The sequence below is a fragment of the Carassius auratus genome, chromosome 24, assembly GCF_003368295.1.
Source record: "Carassius auratus strain Wakin chromosome 24, ASM336829v1, whole genome shotgun sequence".
NCBI classification, from domain to species: Eukaryota; Metazoa; Chordata; class Actinopteri; order Cypriniformes; family Cyprinidae; genus Carassius; species Carassius auratus.
In genome coordinates, this window is record NC_039266.1 from 10,778,623 (window position 1) to 10,798,624 (window position 20,002).

At 37.3% G+C, this 20,002-nt stretch overlaps 1 protein-coding gene across 1 annotated transcript in view; it reads left to right on the top strand.

Moving 5' to 3' along the window:
- cntnap2a (contactin associated protein 2a) overlaps positions 1–20,002 on the top strand; it is a 343,240-nt gene that overhangs the window by 257,480 nt on the left and 65,758 nt on the right. The window contains exons 14-15 of the mRNA XM_026200982.1: positions 12,705–12,861; positions 16,278–16,405. Coding sequence (XP_026056767.1) covers positions 12,705–12,861; positions 16,278–16,405 — 285 coding nt within the window. The remainder of the gene's footprint in view (positions 1–12,704; positions 12,862–16,277; positions 16,406–20,002) is intronic.

Here is a 20,002-nt window from a genome sequence, read left to right on the forward strand (position 1 = left end):
ATTATTAAAATAAAGTACAGTCAACCAAACATATAAAAGGTTACACTGGTCAGTTTAACCCCTTTGCGTGCAAACATCGCTGACGGCCCCAGTTTATTATTGTTTCACTTTCACAGCACATTAAACATCACTGTCTTACTTCATCTGGACAAACTGTGCATCAATGGAAAGTTTAAAGACTCAAGCTTCGATATTTGACCAATATTTTGATAAAACATTGTTGCAGTGACAGATATTTAGTGATTTATGTCAGGAGTGCAAAATAATAAATCCGTATTATGCCACATTTTGAATAGAAATTCACAACTCACTCATATTCAGTCACTTCAAGAGCGGTTTATTTGTGTTCACATAGACTCACTGAACAGCGTCAATAAGGATTTATAGACAAAAGATGCATATCTGCGGAGATATATGGATATATTTACTGATGTTTACTTCATATTTCTTCAGACAGAATCGTCATTTCTATTCATTTTCCACGGATTTACGCGATCAGATGATAAACAGCCTCTCCCAGCGATCTGTGTGTGCGTGCAGTAGTCACAGCTCGTGCGGTGTGTGACTCAGACTCTGATTGGGTCTTTCAAATGTCAATCTTAGAGTTTCATATCTGGACACCGCCCCATCGTGTCACATGCTTCCTGCACACTTCCTGGTAGTTATCTGGCCAAAACAACACTGAAACACCTCTGTACACACAAAATATCCGAATAATAAACCCGCGATTACGATAGTAAAGCTTGGTATGAGAATTTCTTGAGATCTGGGGCGTTTTTATAAAAAAAATCGAAAATGTACATCGGAAATGCTAACTTGTGCAGCGATGAGAAAGGCTACAAATAACATATTTTTACAACAGTAAACGACCAAATTCCACCCCTGATCGCTAAAGGAAGTTATTATAAACACTCGATCGGGGTTTAAAGTGAGTTTTGAGTAAAAGTGTACTAATAATTTCATAAATTGTCTGATGTAGCTTGATGCTAACGTTAGCACCAATGCTACTAATAGCAGGTGCTTTTCTTCTTCATAATGCATTTTTGTCTCAATAATTCACGTAAGGTCATAAGAAAATGTTTTGTTGTATTTTTATAGTAAGACTTTTGATAAATAAGGGCTAAATGCAAAGAGAGACTGAAGTGAGATCGCTGCTTTGTTGCTTTGTAAAGCCTGAAAAACCACAATCAAGGCTAATAAAGGTGGAATAAAAACAAAAGAATAATGATAAAAGAATAATGCGGATAATGTGTCATACTTGGCGGAGGTGTGAAAGAACCGTTTGGTGAGAACAATACAATCATGATTCGGGCAGTTTTCAACAGTGGAACATACACAAAGAGCACAGGAATGTTTACATGTGAGATCTTACAGAGATGACAAGGGCCATAAATCAATCTGATTAGCCTTCTCTAAAAACACACATGACATGGCCTTAGAAAATATTTCATAAAATTCACAGTTTTACAGATTCGATTATGAAATTTCTTATGAAGTCTTGGAAGACTTGTGGCCTTAGCTACACTGTGTTTTCAAACTCATTTCCTACATCAACATTTTTTTAAATACATTTAAAACATATGTTTTTAATATTTTTATTTTTGTTTTTATGTTTGAGCTTATATATCTCTATTATCATAACAGTCTGAGTGATTCTGATTCCTGAACAGTAAACTTTAAAGTGTCAGCTTTGTGAACAAAGGTTGATTATGTATCTAGTGAGAAAGAATCATGAGCAGAAACCTTTTTATTTTGGGTATGTAATTTCGGTCTCCATGCCAAAAAAGGGGGGTTACTAGTAAGGGGTTAAATAGACCGTAGTATACCGGTCCACTCTGCTGTTATGCCAAGGACGTTTTTGCTCATGTGGAGAGGATGATCTTTTCCGTCTAGTTTACATTTTAAAAAATATAAAAAATATTATAGTTTAACATTCAGATACATTGCGAATATGGAAACATTTGAATATGTGCAGAACGAGACATGAGCAATAACCTCCAAATACATCTAACCAAACCCGCGCTCGCTCGTCCTCGTATGCACGCACGCATGCACTGTCACAATCTAATGCACTGTAAATGCCGGATTTATAAAAAAAAAAATCGAACATTTTGCAGAACAGGATCAAATAAAGTACTGGTCATAATACTTGCATAAAATCTTTCAAAAAAGTGGTTCACTGACTGCGCAGCACAGCCACAAGCGCCACAGTTACGTTTGGGATAATTTTATTTTTAATACTATAGTGTCTTTGAAAACATTGCAATTGCATTTTTAAATACAACAACGAGCACAACGAACACATTTAAAGAGGGCATTCAGTGGCCTCCTTGGCGGAAAACAAAGTAAAATGATCACAAACGTATGGTGCGCTCTCTTCAATTTACCAAATGATAATAATCTCATCTATTCATTTTACAGTCCTGCTACTAGCATTTTATTCAGACTAAACCCCCTTTAATTCGGGTGAGAAAGCTTTTTTCCAAGTGGCTTTTGCACATAAATAACAATAATACCGCTGCAGACGCATTACTGTTATTAAATGATCGTTAATTTAAACAACAATCGATCATGGAAATTATCGAATATTGACATCCCTAAATACAAATGAGTTGGATGGAAACCTGGCTATTATCTGCATCAAACAAAATGGTTCCGAACAAATTCACCGTTCTGGGCAGCTCCAGGACAGCTGTCTCTCCGAGCGCGGTGCTGTCTGTGAGCGGGGCAGAGTAACGTAGCCCTCAATCACGCTGCAATGTTTGTGAGAGCTGCCAACTTCTCCACCCCATTTACAGAGTGAAATTCTCTAACTACCTTTATCTCCCAGGACTGCTGTTGAATCTTCCAAAAGTTTTGGCTTGGGGTCCTTCACATGAGGCAGCAGCACTTTCCACAGCACCAATAACACGGGGCTGCCCGCCAACGTGCCTGACTTTAAATCGGTGCTACTAAACACGGATATCTGCCGATATATTAAAAAATGACAAATATCGGCCCGATATATCGGTTGACCTCTAACTCTGCACCATCATCTTGATCTTCTGCTCAATTGCTGTCTGCCAGTACATTTCTTTTCATCAGTGGTGAAACTGAAACATAGTCAGTTTCACAGCTGTGGATCATTCAGTTAACAACACACCATTAAGAATCAACTTTTGAACAGGGTCATATTTATAAATTCAGCTATTATTTTCTCTTGTGGTCTATATGCAAACATATTTTATGTGAAATATCAGGTCAGTACTAAATAAACAATAACATGCATTTTATATGATACCTCTTATTTTGGTAAAATAATGAATATTTTGCAGATTCTGCAAGGTGTATGTACATTTTTGACTTCATACAATTAAAATTAAATTGCCTTTAATTTAGAAAATACTTACAAAAACTGCTTTGTGACAGCAGTGCCCTTCCCAGAATGCAAACACAAGTGGACAACACTGCAGAGCTGCAAGAAATCAAGTAAATTTGATTTAATAATGTGTTAGCCTACTTATTGATGGTGTTTGGGCTAAAATCACATCTCTTTTGCCTATAACATTGTTTTTGATCGAATTGGACAACATTATAAAAGGGATTCATATAGAGATAGATAATTGTTTCATAGTAATATCTCTTCATTCAAACTTGACAGATTTAAAATAAAACTCAGCAAAAGGGTCTGGTTTTGTCTTTCCGCAGTTCCAACAATAATCGACACTAGTTTTGGTTGAAATAAACCCTAAGCTAATTCACTAGATGTGAAAATGTCGGGAAAACAGCAGTGAAACTGCACATAAATTAACTTATGGAGTTTCGACTAGAGCTTTGAGAGAGGAGATTGTAACGTTCGCTGATTAAACTTGCAGCTTCATAACACACTAAAAATAATTTACGCTAGAATAAAAACATATAATAATCAAATTAACTTACCGAACTTGCATAAATGCTCCATTCTGCTTCTCTCTCTGGTCAACAGCAGCTGTGTTGTCTGTGATGTGACATCAGGTGGCGCACTATTTACAGCAATCCTATATTATTGCCCGGTGTATTACAGTCTGGCTACAGCAAGGTTACATCAATACTAAAACATACTGTAGAATGTCCCCAGCAAGTCAAAATTAACCAGAATGCAATATAAATTACAGTATTTTACTGTTATTGATAAATGTGGTATCATACTGTAAGTTTTTACAGTAGTGTGGTTCTGAATCTACAGTTTATAACAGTGCAGACTGGGAAAAAACAGGGGAGACTGAGAAATATCTGGCAGAAATATGCTTTACAAATATTAAAGTCTTACAAATGATAGAAAATCACATGCTAACTGACACCTTAATGACTTTCTGAGAATGGAAGGTTATTGTTATTCGTAATTCTATCATTTACTCACTCTCATGTTATTCCAAACCTGTATTATTTATCTTTTCTATGGAAATTAGATATTTTGAAGAATCTTTTCAATGTCCATACAATGAAAGCCAATGGGGTCCATGGACTGTGATGACACATTTCCAGTTATTAACATCATGAATCTGTCAAAATTGTTTTATTTTATTTTATTTTTTTATTTTTTTATTGCATTAAATGACAGAAAACTAGTTAACACTGCAGCTCTTTGATCTTTTTCCTTTTTCCCATCATAATCAATCTAATGATTTCTTTCATTCTCTTGACGGATTACTGTGGAGACCTTTATCAGAAGAAATGGTAAAATGCTCATGAAGTGACAAGCAGTTCTAGAGATTGTGTGATCTAGTCATATATTGAGGCGGCAGAGGCTGAAATCACAGCAAGCATTGCATGCGTTTTAGTATGTATTTAGTAAACGATACACTGTGTCTGCGCCATTTATTCGAACAGAGAAACACAAAACATGCAGGATTTATGTTTAAATAGTATTTTTGTGGTGTAATATTCACAGACAATAACCAACACCCTGTTTTGATTTAAGTTTACTGACCTACTTTTGATGTATTCATCCAAAATTTGGCGAATTCTGTGACATTTCGTGTTATACTCTAAATTCCATATTTATGACAGGATTCTGTGATTTCGTCGGCATTTTCCATATTACAGAAAACATAGGGCCCTTCTTTTCACAAAAGAAAGAAAATCAAACAGGTTTGGAACAACATGAGGGTGAGTCAAATGATGACAGAATATTCTTTTTTGGGTGAACTATATCTGTAATTATGGATATTGTGTTTTTACCTGTTCACTTTGTCATTTTTATTGCTTTTTCCATCGTATTAAAGACAGAAGATGAATCTACATGTTGAAGAGTAAGGGACTGAATCAAGATTAAAATGTGCTACAGATCTTTCACAATGGAACTTTGCGACTCACCAGGCCACAGCTCCCTCCATCTCAAGATTTTTGTCTGTATCACCCTGTACACATTATGATGGTGTTTCGTGCACATTTAGTCACCAGAGACATCAGCATGTAACTCTCTGCTCTACTAATTCCTCTATATTTCATTGAAAAGCATCCATCAGCATGTGTCTCCTCGCACCTACCGTAACAGATAAGCTCGATAAGGCCCATTTATCAAGCCGTTCTCTATTTAAGGAAGGAGATAGTGCCGATCAATACCAGGCTCCCACTGGGGTTCATTCTGCACAGTGGGTTGTACTGTCAGCGAATCATTATGCAACAGTAATCTCCCCAACTTGTGAAAAGAGCCATCCATGTCCTCCAGAGAGAAGCTCCTCAGCCAGACTGATGATGAAATGAATTTTCGATCAGTGCCAGGTTTCGATGTGGGGGCTATCTTTTTTTTTTCTCCAGGAGGAAAGCAGTGCTCTCCCAATTTAGGCTGGTCTGATGAGCTCTTCTTCCTGGCTATCGTGTCAGACTTTCCCCCAGGAGAGGCAGACAGGTGTTTCGCAATGGACAGAGACGTGAACATTCGTTCTGGCTCTGAAGAGCTGGCTCTCGCCGCTGACAGGAAAATGAAACTGTCATTCAAGGTCCTGATGTGCCGAGCCAAGATCCCAGCATTTACATGTGGCGGCAGGGCTTTCCTCCTCACATGAAAGGGTGGAAAAAAGACGTCATTCTTATTTCACATCACTTAGATAAAATGGGACGAGGCACGAGGGGACCTTAGAGGAGACAGGACTGATAAAGATGGAAGGACGTGTCCTTTGAAGTGACAGAGAGCTGCAAATTCGAAGGGGATGGCGTAATGTGGATCCCAAGCAAGAAGAACTAGATACGATGGAAATTAGATTTGTGTCTCGGCGATCGATTTTTCTGAGAGGGATTTAAATATTTGTGCCAGGATTCTGTTGTTTGGGGGAAGAAAGTAAGGGAGAGAAAGAAAGTGTTGGAAATGTTGGCGCTGAAATAGAATTTGAAGTTTCATTTATAAAATGGTTCTCAAGGCACATTAGGCTCATTGGGGAGCCATGCACATGCAAATACAGTACGAATCTCACAAAAGAGACCAATTATGTTAGTGTTTTCCCCAAACAGCTGTTGTTGATGGGTGAGTTTCTTTTTCCTTGCTTTCTTTTGTTACAAAAATTAAATTAACCTCCAGTTTATTGTTATGGAGAAAGTGATATGGGATATTCTCACTGGGGTTTGATCAAGGTGAATAACAAACATAGACTGTAAACCCATACTCTATATAGGGGGCACATTTACATGCCACGGCTGCAGTTACTCAAGCCCCTTTCACACTGTCATTCCAGCAAATACACAGGTAAAATGTTCCTGCAATTGTTCCCGGGTCGCTAGATTTTGCACTTTCACACTGCCAGTGATGACCCGGTATATGTGCGTGCTTTCACACACAACCCTTGAAGATCCCGTAACGAAACGTGACATCAGCGCGTGACGTGTAATGTACGAGTCGACAACGCTAGGCACGTTATACTTTCACTGAAGCAAGCAAACGATCTCTGCATCAGTGCGGAAAGTGAGGAACTAACTGATCTCTGCTTCATTACAGTTTGCTCATATGTTTTCGTCGTGAACGTTGATCTTCCTTCAAAACAGCCGGTAAAAGAGTCGCGTGACAACGCGTGTCATCACTTCGACACAGAATTAGATCTGGCTTTTGTTCACACAGCGCTCGTCCCGGGTCGAACCCCGCAATGTTACTAGGTCCCCGACCCGGGTTCAATGTGGTAATCAATCCCGGGACGTGGTCGCTTTCACACAGAAGGCGACCCGGCAATGTTCTGGAAATATTGCGGGTCCGACGTGCAGTGTGAAAGGGACTTCAGTGACATCACAGTAACGCCACTCACATCATTCACAGTCGAGGAATTGGTCAGAGACAGCAAAATATGAAATTCGTTGTGGGATTGCGGGTATTGTGCAAAACTCTATTCATTCCTGCAACATCCGCATTTATAACACATGAAGGGATGTATAATTTGCAGATACCTTTATGTCCTTAGGTTTTAAGTCTTTGCCAATTTAAACATTAAAGTGATTTAAGCCATTTAAAAGCAAAAATAAGTGTAAAAGAACCCAATACAGCACTCTCTTATAAACCAGTTTCTGAGACACACTATGTGGAGTAAATTTTCACAACTGAACAACTTATCAAAATAAATTGGGATCAGTAAGTTAAAGAATATATTTTCTAATAAAAGAATACATTTATTCAGCACAAAATAATGCTGTTCTTTTTACTTTATATTAATCAAAGAATCAATACAATTTTGAAATATTTGCAAAACAGAAAATTTTAAATTGTAAAAACATTTCACACTACAGTATTATTTAATTCCTACCGACCCCAATCGATTTATTAATTTATCAATATTTCATGATTCTTCAGAATTTTGGATTCTGACTGGCATTTTATATATATATATATATATATATATATATATATATATATATATAGATAGATAGATAGATAGATAGATAGATAGATAGATAGATAGATAGATAGATAGATTTTTATATATTATTTTTTTGTGACATTAATGTAATTGGACTTTGAAGTATATAACTGAACCAAAATCTTTATAGCTTGCAGCCTCTTCAGAGAGCCTGGAGTTGCCATTCTTGTTTACACCTGTTTAACGATCATTGAGTTTTGGTTACAAATGGATGATCAACTCATTTTCAGAACCCAGCAGGAGCGCAAAAAGAGCTCCATCTTCCTGTTAAATTAGCCTGGCCCAGCGGTTGTGTTTCCAGCCAAGAGTGAATGGAGTGATTGATTGAGCCTGGTGTGAGCTGAGGTGAGGGAAACAGGAAGCAGTCCATGCAGATAACACTGGTGGAGCAAACTCTATAGGCCCTAGAGTTTAATGAGGCATAGACTTCACACTGCAAGTCACCACAGACCCCCGGAAGGCCAGGTGAGGCGTACACACGTGTGTCTTTTGGCCATGTTTCTTATGCACCTGCATCAATCCCAGCATTCCCCGGTTCAACTGCATTTCATGAGTACCAGCTGTACGGTGTGTGTCAGAGACCAGTCACCATCTGTCATAATGTCTGTCCATCACGGCAGTGAAGGGTTTTTTTTTTCTGTTGTTTGTTCATTTTTCTTGTCGCTCATACTTGTTCCCTCTGTCTGGCTGCTGCTTGGCATCTCTTCAGTCACTCGGGGTGGTTGGCTTCCTGCCTGTAGTCACCATGTGCGGGTCCCTCCTGTATCTGTCAGCCCTGTCGGCTAAGGCTAAAATGTGCGGGTCTTTATTCTCTGCTCCATGGTGGAATAGCAGGAGTCTTTGCTACTAATTAAGTGTGGTGGAGATGAAAGTCTTTGAGCTGATGGGACTGTCTGCTCAAACTGTGGATATGTTTTATCCTTTGCTCGTTTTGGGATTTTTTTCATTGAAATCTGTGGAGACGAGGGGTAAATCAGTATCATAGATTTATCCCACACTGAAGGTTTTTTCTTTTCACCATTTGTTTTTGTTATACAAAAAGTTTAGCCAGTATTTCATCATGCAATAGATATAAATTTAGAGTGAAATTACATAATTTTAGTCAACGAAAGTAAGTTGACAGTTTTGAGGGATTTTTAAACACACTTTTTTGTCTTATTGTTTTGCTATTTATTTTAACACATAAATACAAACAAGTAAACGCAATAGATTCAGAATATCTTGTTTTTGTATGTTTTGATTGGCATAATCTGTCGTTTTTTGCTTTACAAAAACCAAAAACTCTTTGTCAACAAATATTTTTGTCTTACAATAAATGTCCTTTACATTCCTATTTTTATATATATATATATATATATATATATATATATATATATATATATATATATATATACAGTCTTGTTCAAAATAATAGCAGTACAATGTGACTAACCAGAATAATCAAGGTTTTTAGTATATTTTTTATTGCTACGTGGCAAACAAGTTACCAGTGGGTGCAGTAGATTGTCAGAAAACAAACAAGACCCAGCATTCATGATATGCACGCTCTTAAGGCTGTGCAATTGGGCAATTAGTTGAAAGGGGTGTGTTCAAAAAAATAGCAGTGTCTAACTTTGACTGTACAAACTCAAAACTATTTTGTACAAACATTTTTTTTTCTGGGATTTAGCAATCCTGTGAATCACTAAACTAATATTTAGTTGTATGACCACAGTTTTTTAAAACTGCTTGACATCTGTGTGGCATGGAGTCAACCAACTTGTGGCACTTCTCAGCTGTTATTCCACTCCATGATTCTTTAACAACATTCCACAATTCATTCACATTTCTTGGTTTTGCTTCAGAAACAGCATTTTTGATATCACCCCACAAGTTCTCAATTGGATTAAGGTCTGGAGATTGGGCTGGCCACTCCATAACATTAATTTTGTTGGTTTGGAACCAAGACTTTGCCCGTTCTCTTGTGTTTTGGGTCATTGTCTTGTTGAAACAACCATTTCAAGGGCATGTCCTCTTCAGCATAGGGCAACATGACCTCTTCAAGTATTTTAACATATGCAAACTGATCCATGATCCCTGGTATGCGATAAATAGGCCCAACACCATAGTAGGAGAAACATGCCCATATCATGATGCTTGCACCTCCATGCTTCACTGTGTACTGTGGCTTGAATTCAGAGTTTGGGGGTCGTCTCACAAACTGCCTGTGGCCCTTGGACCCAAAAAGAACAATTTTACTCTCATCAGTCCACAAAATGTTCCTCCATTTCTCTTTAGGCCAGTTGATGTGTTCTTTGGCAAATTGTAACCTCTTCTGCACATGCCTTTTTTTTAACAGAGGGACTTTGCGGGGGATTCTTGAAAATAGATTAGCTTCACACAGACGTCTTCTAACTGTCACAGTACTTACAGGTAACTCCAGACTGTCTTTGATCATCCTGGAGGTGATCATTGGCTGAGCCTTTGCCATTCTGGTTATTCTTCTATCCATTTTGATGGTTGTCTTCCGTTTTCTTCCATGTCTCTCTGGTTTTGCTCTCCATTTTAAGGCATTGGAGATCATTTTAGCTGAACAGCCTATCATTTTTTGCACCTCTTTATAGGTTTTCCCCTCTCTAATCAACTTTTTAATCAAAGTACGCTGTTCTTCTGAACAATGTCTTGAACGACCCATTTTCCTCAGCTTTCAAATGCATGTTCAACAAGTTTTGGCTTCATCCTTAAATAGGGGCCACCTGATTCACACCTGTTTCTTCACAAAATAGATGACCTCAGTGATTGAATGCCACACTGCTATTTTTTTGAACACACCCCTTTCAACTAATTCAACTAATTGCCCAATTGCACAGCCTTAAGAGCGTGCATATCATGAATGCTGGGTCTCATTTGTTTTCTGAGAATCTACTGAACCTACTGGTAACTTGTTTGCCACGTAGCAATAAAAAAATATACGAAAAACCTTGATTATTCTGGTTAGTCACATTGTACTGCTATTATTTTGAACAAGACTGTATATATATATATATATATATATATATATATATATATACAGTATATATATATATATATATATATGTGTGTGTGTGTGTGTGTGTGTGTGTGTTTCCTTTGTCATGTACATACACTTATTTTTTAAATGTTCTGAACATAGTATAAAAAAATGTAATAGCATAAACAAGATACAACATGAGTCTAAAGTAATAGCATATATTGTTTATTATAATTATGTCATTTTCTCTTTGTATTTTTATCAACAGTGTCTTTTAGATGGAATAGATTAAATCTTTCCATTTCATGAAATCCAGAACCCTTTTTCAACAAAGATTTTCATCAGTTTCGTTAAAGAGAATTACTTTTGCCACAGCACATTTTCTATTTTAATGTAAAGCTAAAGATGTAGTCACACATTAAGCATTTACAGAGAGCTCTATCACACAGCACATTTTACACGTATTTCCCCTGGAGCTGCCTTCCGGAATCAAGCTTGTTTTAAGTAATAAGGCTCTTGCATATATGATGACAGAAGCCAACAGTATGTCATCTGCTGAAATAGTGTTTCAGTTGTGAGTGATTGTCAAGTTCCAATGATTTTCAAACTGTTGCAGCATCCATCTGCAATCCATCTCTCTGCAGGTTAATGAAGTAAATTGAGGAAACCATTGTTCTGCCATGAAAGACAGTGTGTGTTTGTCTGGTTTGGTTTCTGTCTACGTGTGTGTACGCATGCATGCCTGTGTGAGCTGTAGTCACAAGCTTGTGTGTATGTATGCCTCTAGTGCACTTGCCAGCTCTACACTGTGTTTGGATTGTCTTGCTTCCCTCTGTGCATGCAGATGTGGGCATTTGCACGCACATCAGTGCTTGAGAATTGCAGTCCAGCAGCCCCTAGAGCTCCATGCATGCTCTCAAAGAGCCAAGTGTTAATCGTTTTGAGCGTGTTGTGTCTTTACACATGGAGGGAATTAGTACTCCGATCTGTGGGCTAGACCATAAACTACTATTCAAATCTCAAGCACTGTAATTACTGTTGTCTGCATGTTATAAGCAGCCATCATACAGCTGTTCAGAGATTCAGTTCTGTGTTGGATTCCATAGCTATGCTGGTGTTCAAAAAGTAGAGAGAATGGCACTAGCAATGTCAAGGTCATAGGTTCAGTTCCCATGGAATGCATGAAATGGTTTAAAATATAAGGATTTGCCGAATGCGTAATTTGTAGTCTCTCTTACATGCAATTATTGGCTAATGTTGAGTCATCCATGGACAAAGATTTCTTGGAATTCATTTGGAATTTATGGATGGATGGTTGGATGGGAAACAGCGGATGGATGGATGATATGGAATGGTGCAAGAATGGATGTTTGAAACATTAAAAGGATAGATAGATGGATGAAAGGATGGGTGACATTAAAACAATGGTGGATGGATGATACATTAAATCGATGGATGGATGGATGGATGGATGCATGGAAGGATGGATGGATGGATGGATGGATGGAAGGAATGTTAAAATGATGGATGGATGGATGGATGGATGGATGATGGATGGCACATTTGCATGATGGTTTGTTTGATGAAAGGATGGAATGGTAGAATTATGGACGGATGGAAACAATGGAATGATGGAACGATTGATAGATGGATGAATGGATGGATAACATTTTGAATTTATGGATGCAATAGTAGAACAATTAATAGATGAATACAATGCCAGAACAATAGATAGATCAATAGATAGGTAGATAGAGTCTTCTTGTTAATACAGTGTTTCATTTATTATTGTTAATATGTTCAAATGAAGAATAATGAATGTAAATGGTGTGCTTTCCCTCTCTTTTATGTTTTTGCAGATGGGACGCCTTACACATGGTGGGTCGGCCGTGGTAATGAGAAGCACTTTTACTGGGGTGGCTCTGTGCCGGGCATTCAGAAATGTGCATGTGGCATTGAGCGCAATTGCACCGACTCCAAATACTACTGCAACTGTGACGCTGACCAGAAGCAGTGGTAAGCCACTCATTATCTGATAAGCAATATGCCGTTTCCATGGCAATCATCAAACCCAGTAGCTAATTATGAGCTTTAAACTAAGTTGCTATTTGCAAGTTACTGACCTTCTCAGCCCACCTATCAAACTTATGAGAGACAAGCGTGTCATGTTCCCATCTGCCTTATTGTCTCTGTGTATTCATTAAACACCGGTGTCTACTGCATGACGCAGTTGTCTCGACCTCAGCACTTGTGCAAATGGCAAACAGATTGTGCTGGTAAAGAAGTTAAAGTAGAGCCAACCCTGATATTTCTATCAACAAAAGCTCAGGCTGGTGTGTTCAGTGGCTTTATTACTACAAAAAGCTGTGGGCGATATTACAGAGGAAGGGAATGAGGTCATTCGTCAGACTCTCTGATAGAATTGTCTGTAATATATGTGTGTGTGTGTATTGCCTTGAGACACATTCATTTACATCCTTTATAATGGGTCTTTATATAGTAGTCGGTAATGCCAGTCAGCTGTTAATGAGCAGAGAGATAAACAATCCGTCTTAACACCACAAACTCCATCTTAAATTTGCAAAGAGAAGAAGAGAGAAAGTCTGCTAATATTACCATTATCACAGCATTTTCATCTGGGCACAGCTGTTTTTTGAATCAATCAGCTGAGCAGTATATTATCAGATACAAGTAAACATTGCATTTGCAACACCAAAACATCACAACAAAACTGATTGGCGAATGGCACCGCAAGAATGCCCAAACACTAAAGTTGTAACCATTGTTGTAAACTGAAGCTTAAACTATTAAAAATTATATATATATATATATATATATATATATATATATATATATATATATATATATATATATATATATATATATATATATTATATAAGAAATATTTGTAAGTGATGTGACATTCAGCCAAGTATGGTGACCCATACTCAGAATTCGTGCTCTGCATTTAACCCATCCAAAGTGCACACACACACACACACACAGTGAACACACACCCGGAGCAGTGGGCAGCCATTTATGATGCAGCACCCAGGGAGCAGTTTGGGGTTCGGTGCCTTGCTCAAGGCCACCTAAGTCATGGTATTTCCAGCCCGAGACTCAAACCCACAACCCTAGGGTTAAGAGTCAAACTGTCTAACCACTAGGCCGAGACTTCCTTAAGTCATAAAAAGACAAATCTAGAATAAAACTGTTTAAATGTAAATAAAGCACACTAAAGGCACTAGTGAAACATCTACTATACTATAATGAAAAATTAGCAATGTGTAAAATTAGTTAAACAGAATAGAAGTTTTTGCCTACTGTGTGTCTAATCAGAATCAGAATAAGAATCATCTTTTACTGCAAAGTATCAACAATGACCGTAAAAATACAATAAATAAATAATTAAAAAAGAAACATTAGCTGAATTTCCATTATCCTTCAAACTGCGCAAATTGAAAGTGTGAATTGAAAATACGCTTAATGGAAACATGTAAATTGTGCAAAAAAAGAAATCCCATATATCACCAAAAAAATTTCATGAGGTGGTTTTTCTAGCAATTTGAAAAAGAAGAATATTTAGCTAAACTGCAACGGAAACAGTTTTTCTTATTTACAGGTCACCTGGTGTATGAAAAGTTACTTGAACATTCTTTAAAGATGGCGAGGTATGTTTGAACAGAAGGCAAGTTCTTTATTAAATTCATAAAGTATAAAATAATTTTGAATACTGGATTCTAAAGAACAACAAAAAAAATCCACATTTTATCAAGACCTTGAAGCAGATATGAGGGAGAAGGGCTTCTAGAAGCCGTGGCAAATATTATGCTCCAAATGGAAAGCTCTCTAAAGTCCTGTTCACACCAAGAACTGTAACTATAAAGATAATTATAAAGATATTGGCGTCCACACCAGCGAATGATATCATCTGTATATTCTGAATGCTCACTTGTCTGCTGCTTTAAATTCTCTAGCTTGATATAGCAGGCTTGATTCTGATCGGCTATCAATGTTTTTATCATTCATCAGCTGGAAAATATTGTTATGAAAGTGATCCCAACGATATTGTTTCTCTGTGCCTTTATCCTTATAGCTGTGAAGTGGACTCTGCTATTCTACAATCCTGAAAACAGTTTTGAGAAATATATCTTTATCATTACCTTTATAGTTATCATCCTTGGTGTGAACAGGCCTTAACAGAAGTATCTTTTGGAAAAGAGAAACCGCTGCAAAAGGGGTGCTGGTGGAAGAGGGAAAATAATATTAATGTTTTTCAACCTACCTGACCAGATACTTTCAAACAGTCGCATAACATCGGTTAACAGAAATGTCATCATTTCGCAATATTTTCTTATCAACATTTAGAAAATATTTGTGCAAATCTGTGATGGAAACCAGGCTATTGTAATGTAAGATACTGTAGTATTCGGTCATTCATACTGAAAAGTATTGGTAAAAATAGTTTAGTGTAATTAAAAAAACGGATTGACAGCCCTGCAAAAACACAATCTGTGTGAATGGCCACTTAGAAGGCAGCTCACTTGGTTTTTAAACAGCTATAGACTATTAGATATTTGCATTGGTGCTCCACGGAAAGTGTATTGGATGGATTGGTGGAAAGTAATAACCAAACAGACTTTATGTTCCCCTGGGTAACTCTGTGTTTGTGTTTGTATAATGTACATTGTGTTTGTCTGCACAAGTTTCATTATGCTAAGAGCTTGGAAATTTTTTTTTTTTAATACTATATTCTTAAGGTAAGCATAGCCTCAGTCAGTGAGTTGTATCTTATTAGCATATTAGCTTTTTTATTTTCCTGATGGATTTCCTCAGCATACATTTTGTATGTATTATGTATTATACAGCTAGACCATTGGAATGAGAGAATTTTGCTGCTTCTGTTGCTGGTTTAGCTGAACACACAGTAATATGTGTTAATGGCCCATGCACAGATGGACAGCGGGTTAGTGCGATGCACTCGCCACTTGTCATAAACCCCAAGCAAACTGAACCACCATGCATAATGGATACAAATTATGACATTGGATTTCATTCAACCACATTGTTAATGGTGTGTTTTTTTATGGCTTTTGCAGTTGCATTGGCACCGTAAAAGATGGTGGCATTAAAATAACACATAGTGCATGTACCTGTGAGGTTTATGTATTTGTGCGTTCACTAATGTTTACTAATTTTGCAATATACATGGAGTAAGTGTTTCCATTGATTAAACAAATTGTATTGCTGTAATTAAACAGTCATCAGTGTCAAAGGGCTGCTTTGGAGAGAAAACAAACATTTTGCATATTAAAGCTTTAATGACTTCATTAGATCTTGTCAACAGGGAGAGTTAAGATTCTTAAGGTTTACTACTACGATACAGAAAAAAAAAATCCTCACAATGTATTCTGAATTATATTGTTTGGTAGGAGGGATGATTCTGGGCTTCTGGTTTATAAAGACCACTTACCGGTCAGCCAAGTGGCTGTTGGGGACACAAATCGACCCGGCTCGGAGGGCAAGCTGACTGTGGGACCTCTCCGTTGCTATGGAGACCGTGAGTCTATTTCTTTCTCCTTAAATAATATGTAGCTCACAAAAAATACAGCTTTTGGATTAATAAGCAAATGACTGCACATAGACAACTTATTATGTGGTTTTAATGCTTTATTCAATTAAGTTAACAGTTAAATGTTTGCATATTATTCTTAGCGAGCATTGTTGTTGTTGTTTTGGGGCTTTTTTGTTTTGTTTTTGTTTAGTTTTTTTTTTGCTTTTTTCTTTGCAATATGTGAAAGCAGCTTTTTTTTTTTTTTTGCCTGGAAGTTGCTGTGTACAAGGCTATGAATCTTTGATGTTTTCACATGGTATCCTTGCAATTAAAAATCCACTCTTGAGATATGTTCATATAATCTGCCAAAAGAATGCCAAATAATTTGTTTTAATGGCATCTTCTTTAAATAGACATTTGGCATTTTTCAAGGTCAGCCAATTGTCTGCAGCACTGTGAAAGAGGACAGCCGAAGCTGTGATCGCCAATCAAAGCTTTTCAATCATCATTACATCCCACAGAGGCCCCCCGACACTCATTTTTAAAAATTGGTGTCAACAGTCAGCTTTCCATAACTTTATAAAAACGAAGCAATTGTGAGGTAGGCGAATGAGAAAACTGTTGTTGGTGGTTTTTTTTTTCTTTTCTTTTTTTTTATGAATCAGATGCAATTATAAATGCCCAAGTTTCACCAGAGCAAAACAGAGAACCCAAGGGTAAAATACAGAGCCATCCCCCACCATCATCACCATGTGAAATGATGCATTTTTATGCCTCATTATTCCTGTTAATTGCATCTGGCTTACTACTTAGATCAGGTGCATTCGATTACACTCACCTGTTAGACAAGAACGTCAACTGCTGTTTTTTTTTCTACTTTTTTTTCTATTGTTCACATACCTGTGAATGGAAGCTATTTGTCATATTATTAAGTTTTCTTGCGAATTAGGGCATGTAATACTGTGTTTTCATCATGTAATACTGTGTTTTCAACTACTGGACATATAGACATAGTTGTATATATAAACCAGGAAAGTACATGATCAGAGATTGTCAGTACATTTTAAATTTGTCTGCTTAGCCTGAACGAACTGGAATTACTAAGATCACTTTTGTGCCCTTGATTGAGGCATTTATGCCCAAATGACATCAGGAGAGCAGTGCCAGCAATAAGGGTACTGCAAATAATCAGATTAAATTTTCTGCTAAATAACAATTTTCACTGTGACTTTTATTTTAATTGCACAGTTATCTGTGCCAATCAGCAGCCGCAAACTGCATGGAGCCACTTAGAAAATACTGCACCTCCTGGTCTGGAAACATAATCATTGCTCGTCAGGGGGTCCCACGAATCAGGCTGGGTCTGCTATTATTTATTCATTTCTTCATATATTCAGGGCTTTAGTAGGAAGGGAGCAGAGCAGTAGTGCATTAATGCAGAAAGCCAGCCTCACTATGGTAATGCTGCATATAAATTTTGCTCTTAGCCACCTGCATGTGCACAAGAAGAAAGTTATAGGCCTCTGGACAGTCTGCACCTCACCCATGAGACCCCTCTGGTCTTGCGTTTATGCTGCACAGCATAATGGTTGTCTCACCGCTGTTGGGTTTCTGCTCCAGTCTGCAAATGCCTTCTAGCATGGGTCCGGCAATCTCCTAAAAACGTGTTTATTTTTGCACTCATTATTTATTTACTCCGAAGTCTCAAAATTAGTTAATTGGATGCACAGACTGAATGCCTATGTGGTTAGGAGCCTTAATGTGAGAATAATATGAGAAACCACTGCTGATTTATATGAGTCACATCATAACACATAATACATATAGTCACATAATAACATTATTCTATTTCTGTCAGGACCACTATCGTCAAAAATGACTGACTATTAGCAAACAGTTTGGATTGACAGTATGGTTCTGTTCTGGACAAGAGCTCCCTGTTCATCCATGCAGCCTAACATGGATAAGAGCAGGAATAGCAGCGATACCCCCCAGGGTAAACAGAACAGAACCAACATAAATGTATTACAGATATTGTTAAAGTTCAGTCATTTTATGTACACATTTTAGAATTATTCTGATTCAAAGGAGAATCAGAATGCTGAATCCTGACTGACAGAGGAGGAGCTGGGTGGAGGGTAATTAGCTGTTGAGCAATGCGAAAACTGCTGATAATACACAGGGAACTTACATATGTATGCTTAGATAGTTGTCATGGTGACCAGCTGAGAGTCAGCTGATGGGAACTTGACTAACGTGACCTGCCAGAACTTATGCTATGCTTGATGTTTGTAATATACAGCATTTTACTAGAAAATTCAGATCATAATGGCTGACATAGGAAAACCCGGCATTGTTAGATTCGGTATGGCTCATCAAAATCTAACAAGATCAGGCTTATGGTCAAACTTTTCAGAAATTATATACAAAAAATATATATATTTTACTGTATAGCCTTTGACCAGGTGGCACTGTGCCTAACCTACTCATGTGCCCTAAGGTCAAGCTTGGTATAACACGCTCCAAGTTTGGTCAGAATCTACTAGAGAGTTGTGCAAAAAACATATTTTTTTGTGTGAATTTTGACAAATTCATTAACGTACATTTTATGAGAACAGTTTGGTAATCTCATCTCTTTATAACTTTTTGCCAACATTCTTTGGTGAAAATAAGACAAACCATCTAATAAATTTTGCCTTCAGACCTTATGCTTCAAGTTATTTGCAGAAATATGAGTGCAGATTTTGCCTATTGGTGGCACTATAGAGTTAACAACTCCAAATTTGCTATGGTTAATACTGAGACTGTCTTCTACCTGTGTGCCAAATTTCATAGCTTTCTATGGGCTGCTGTAGACTTCCAGAGCAGATGAAGAAGAAGAAAATGTTACTGTTTTTACTGTATTTTTGGAGCACATAAATGCAGTGTTGATTAACATAAAAAAGGCTTTTTTCTAATAGTGAAGAGTTTAATAATCTGAATGACTTGTTATTTGCTAGTTTTATTGCTCTATTATCAGTATCTGGTATGTCCTTTTAGGTGTGCATTTATTATATTATGCTTTCTTTGCAGTGTTGGCATAGTTGGTAAATTTGTAGTGGTAGTTATTTGTATTCTCGCAGACAGATGCACTTCAGTAGAGGCAGCTGGCATTTAATGGCAAAGTGTTAAATTTTCTGCACAACCAGTGACAACAAACAGAATTGGCCACAAACTGACACCACCGAACTATGCTGGAAATTGGCATATCAGACTGTGCGCATGAAAATATAATGTTAGTTTGGAAAATGTTATGTTTTGAAGAAGAAATCATAACTTTTTCCATTTGTAAATAATCTAATCAAGATTAATTAAAGGGTTCTCCTTTTATAATTAGAAATGTCCAGTTGTTTTTGTACTTGCTTAGATGCTGTTTCCTCAAGAGGAGCCTTGGATCCAGTGAGTAGTTTAATTTGTGCCCTCAAAACTTCATAAAAAAGGAAGATGGGTTTCTCATTTACTCAAATCAATTAATATCCGTTGCTGTGCCACAGCGTAGGACATACTCCATCATCTTCAGGCAGGTTGCATAATTAATACTCATTAATATCCGAGAGAAGGAAT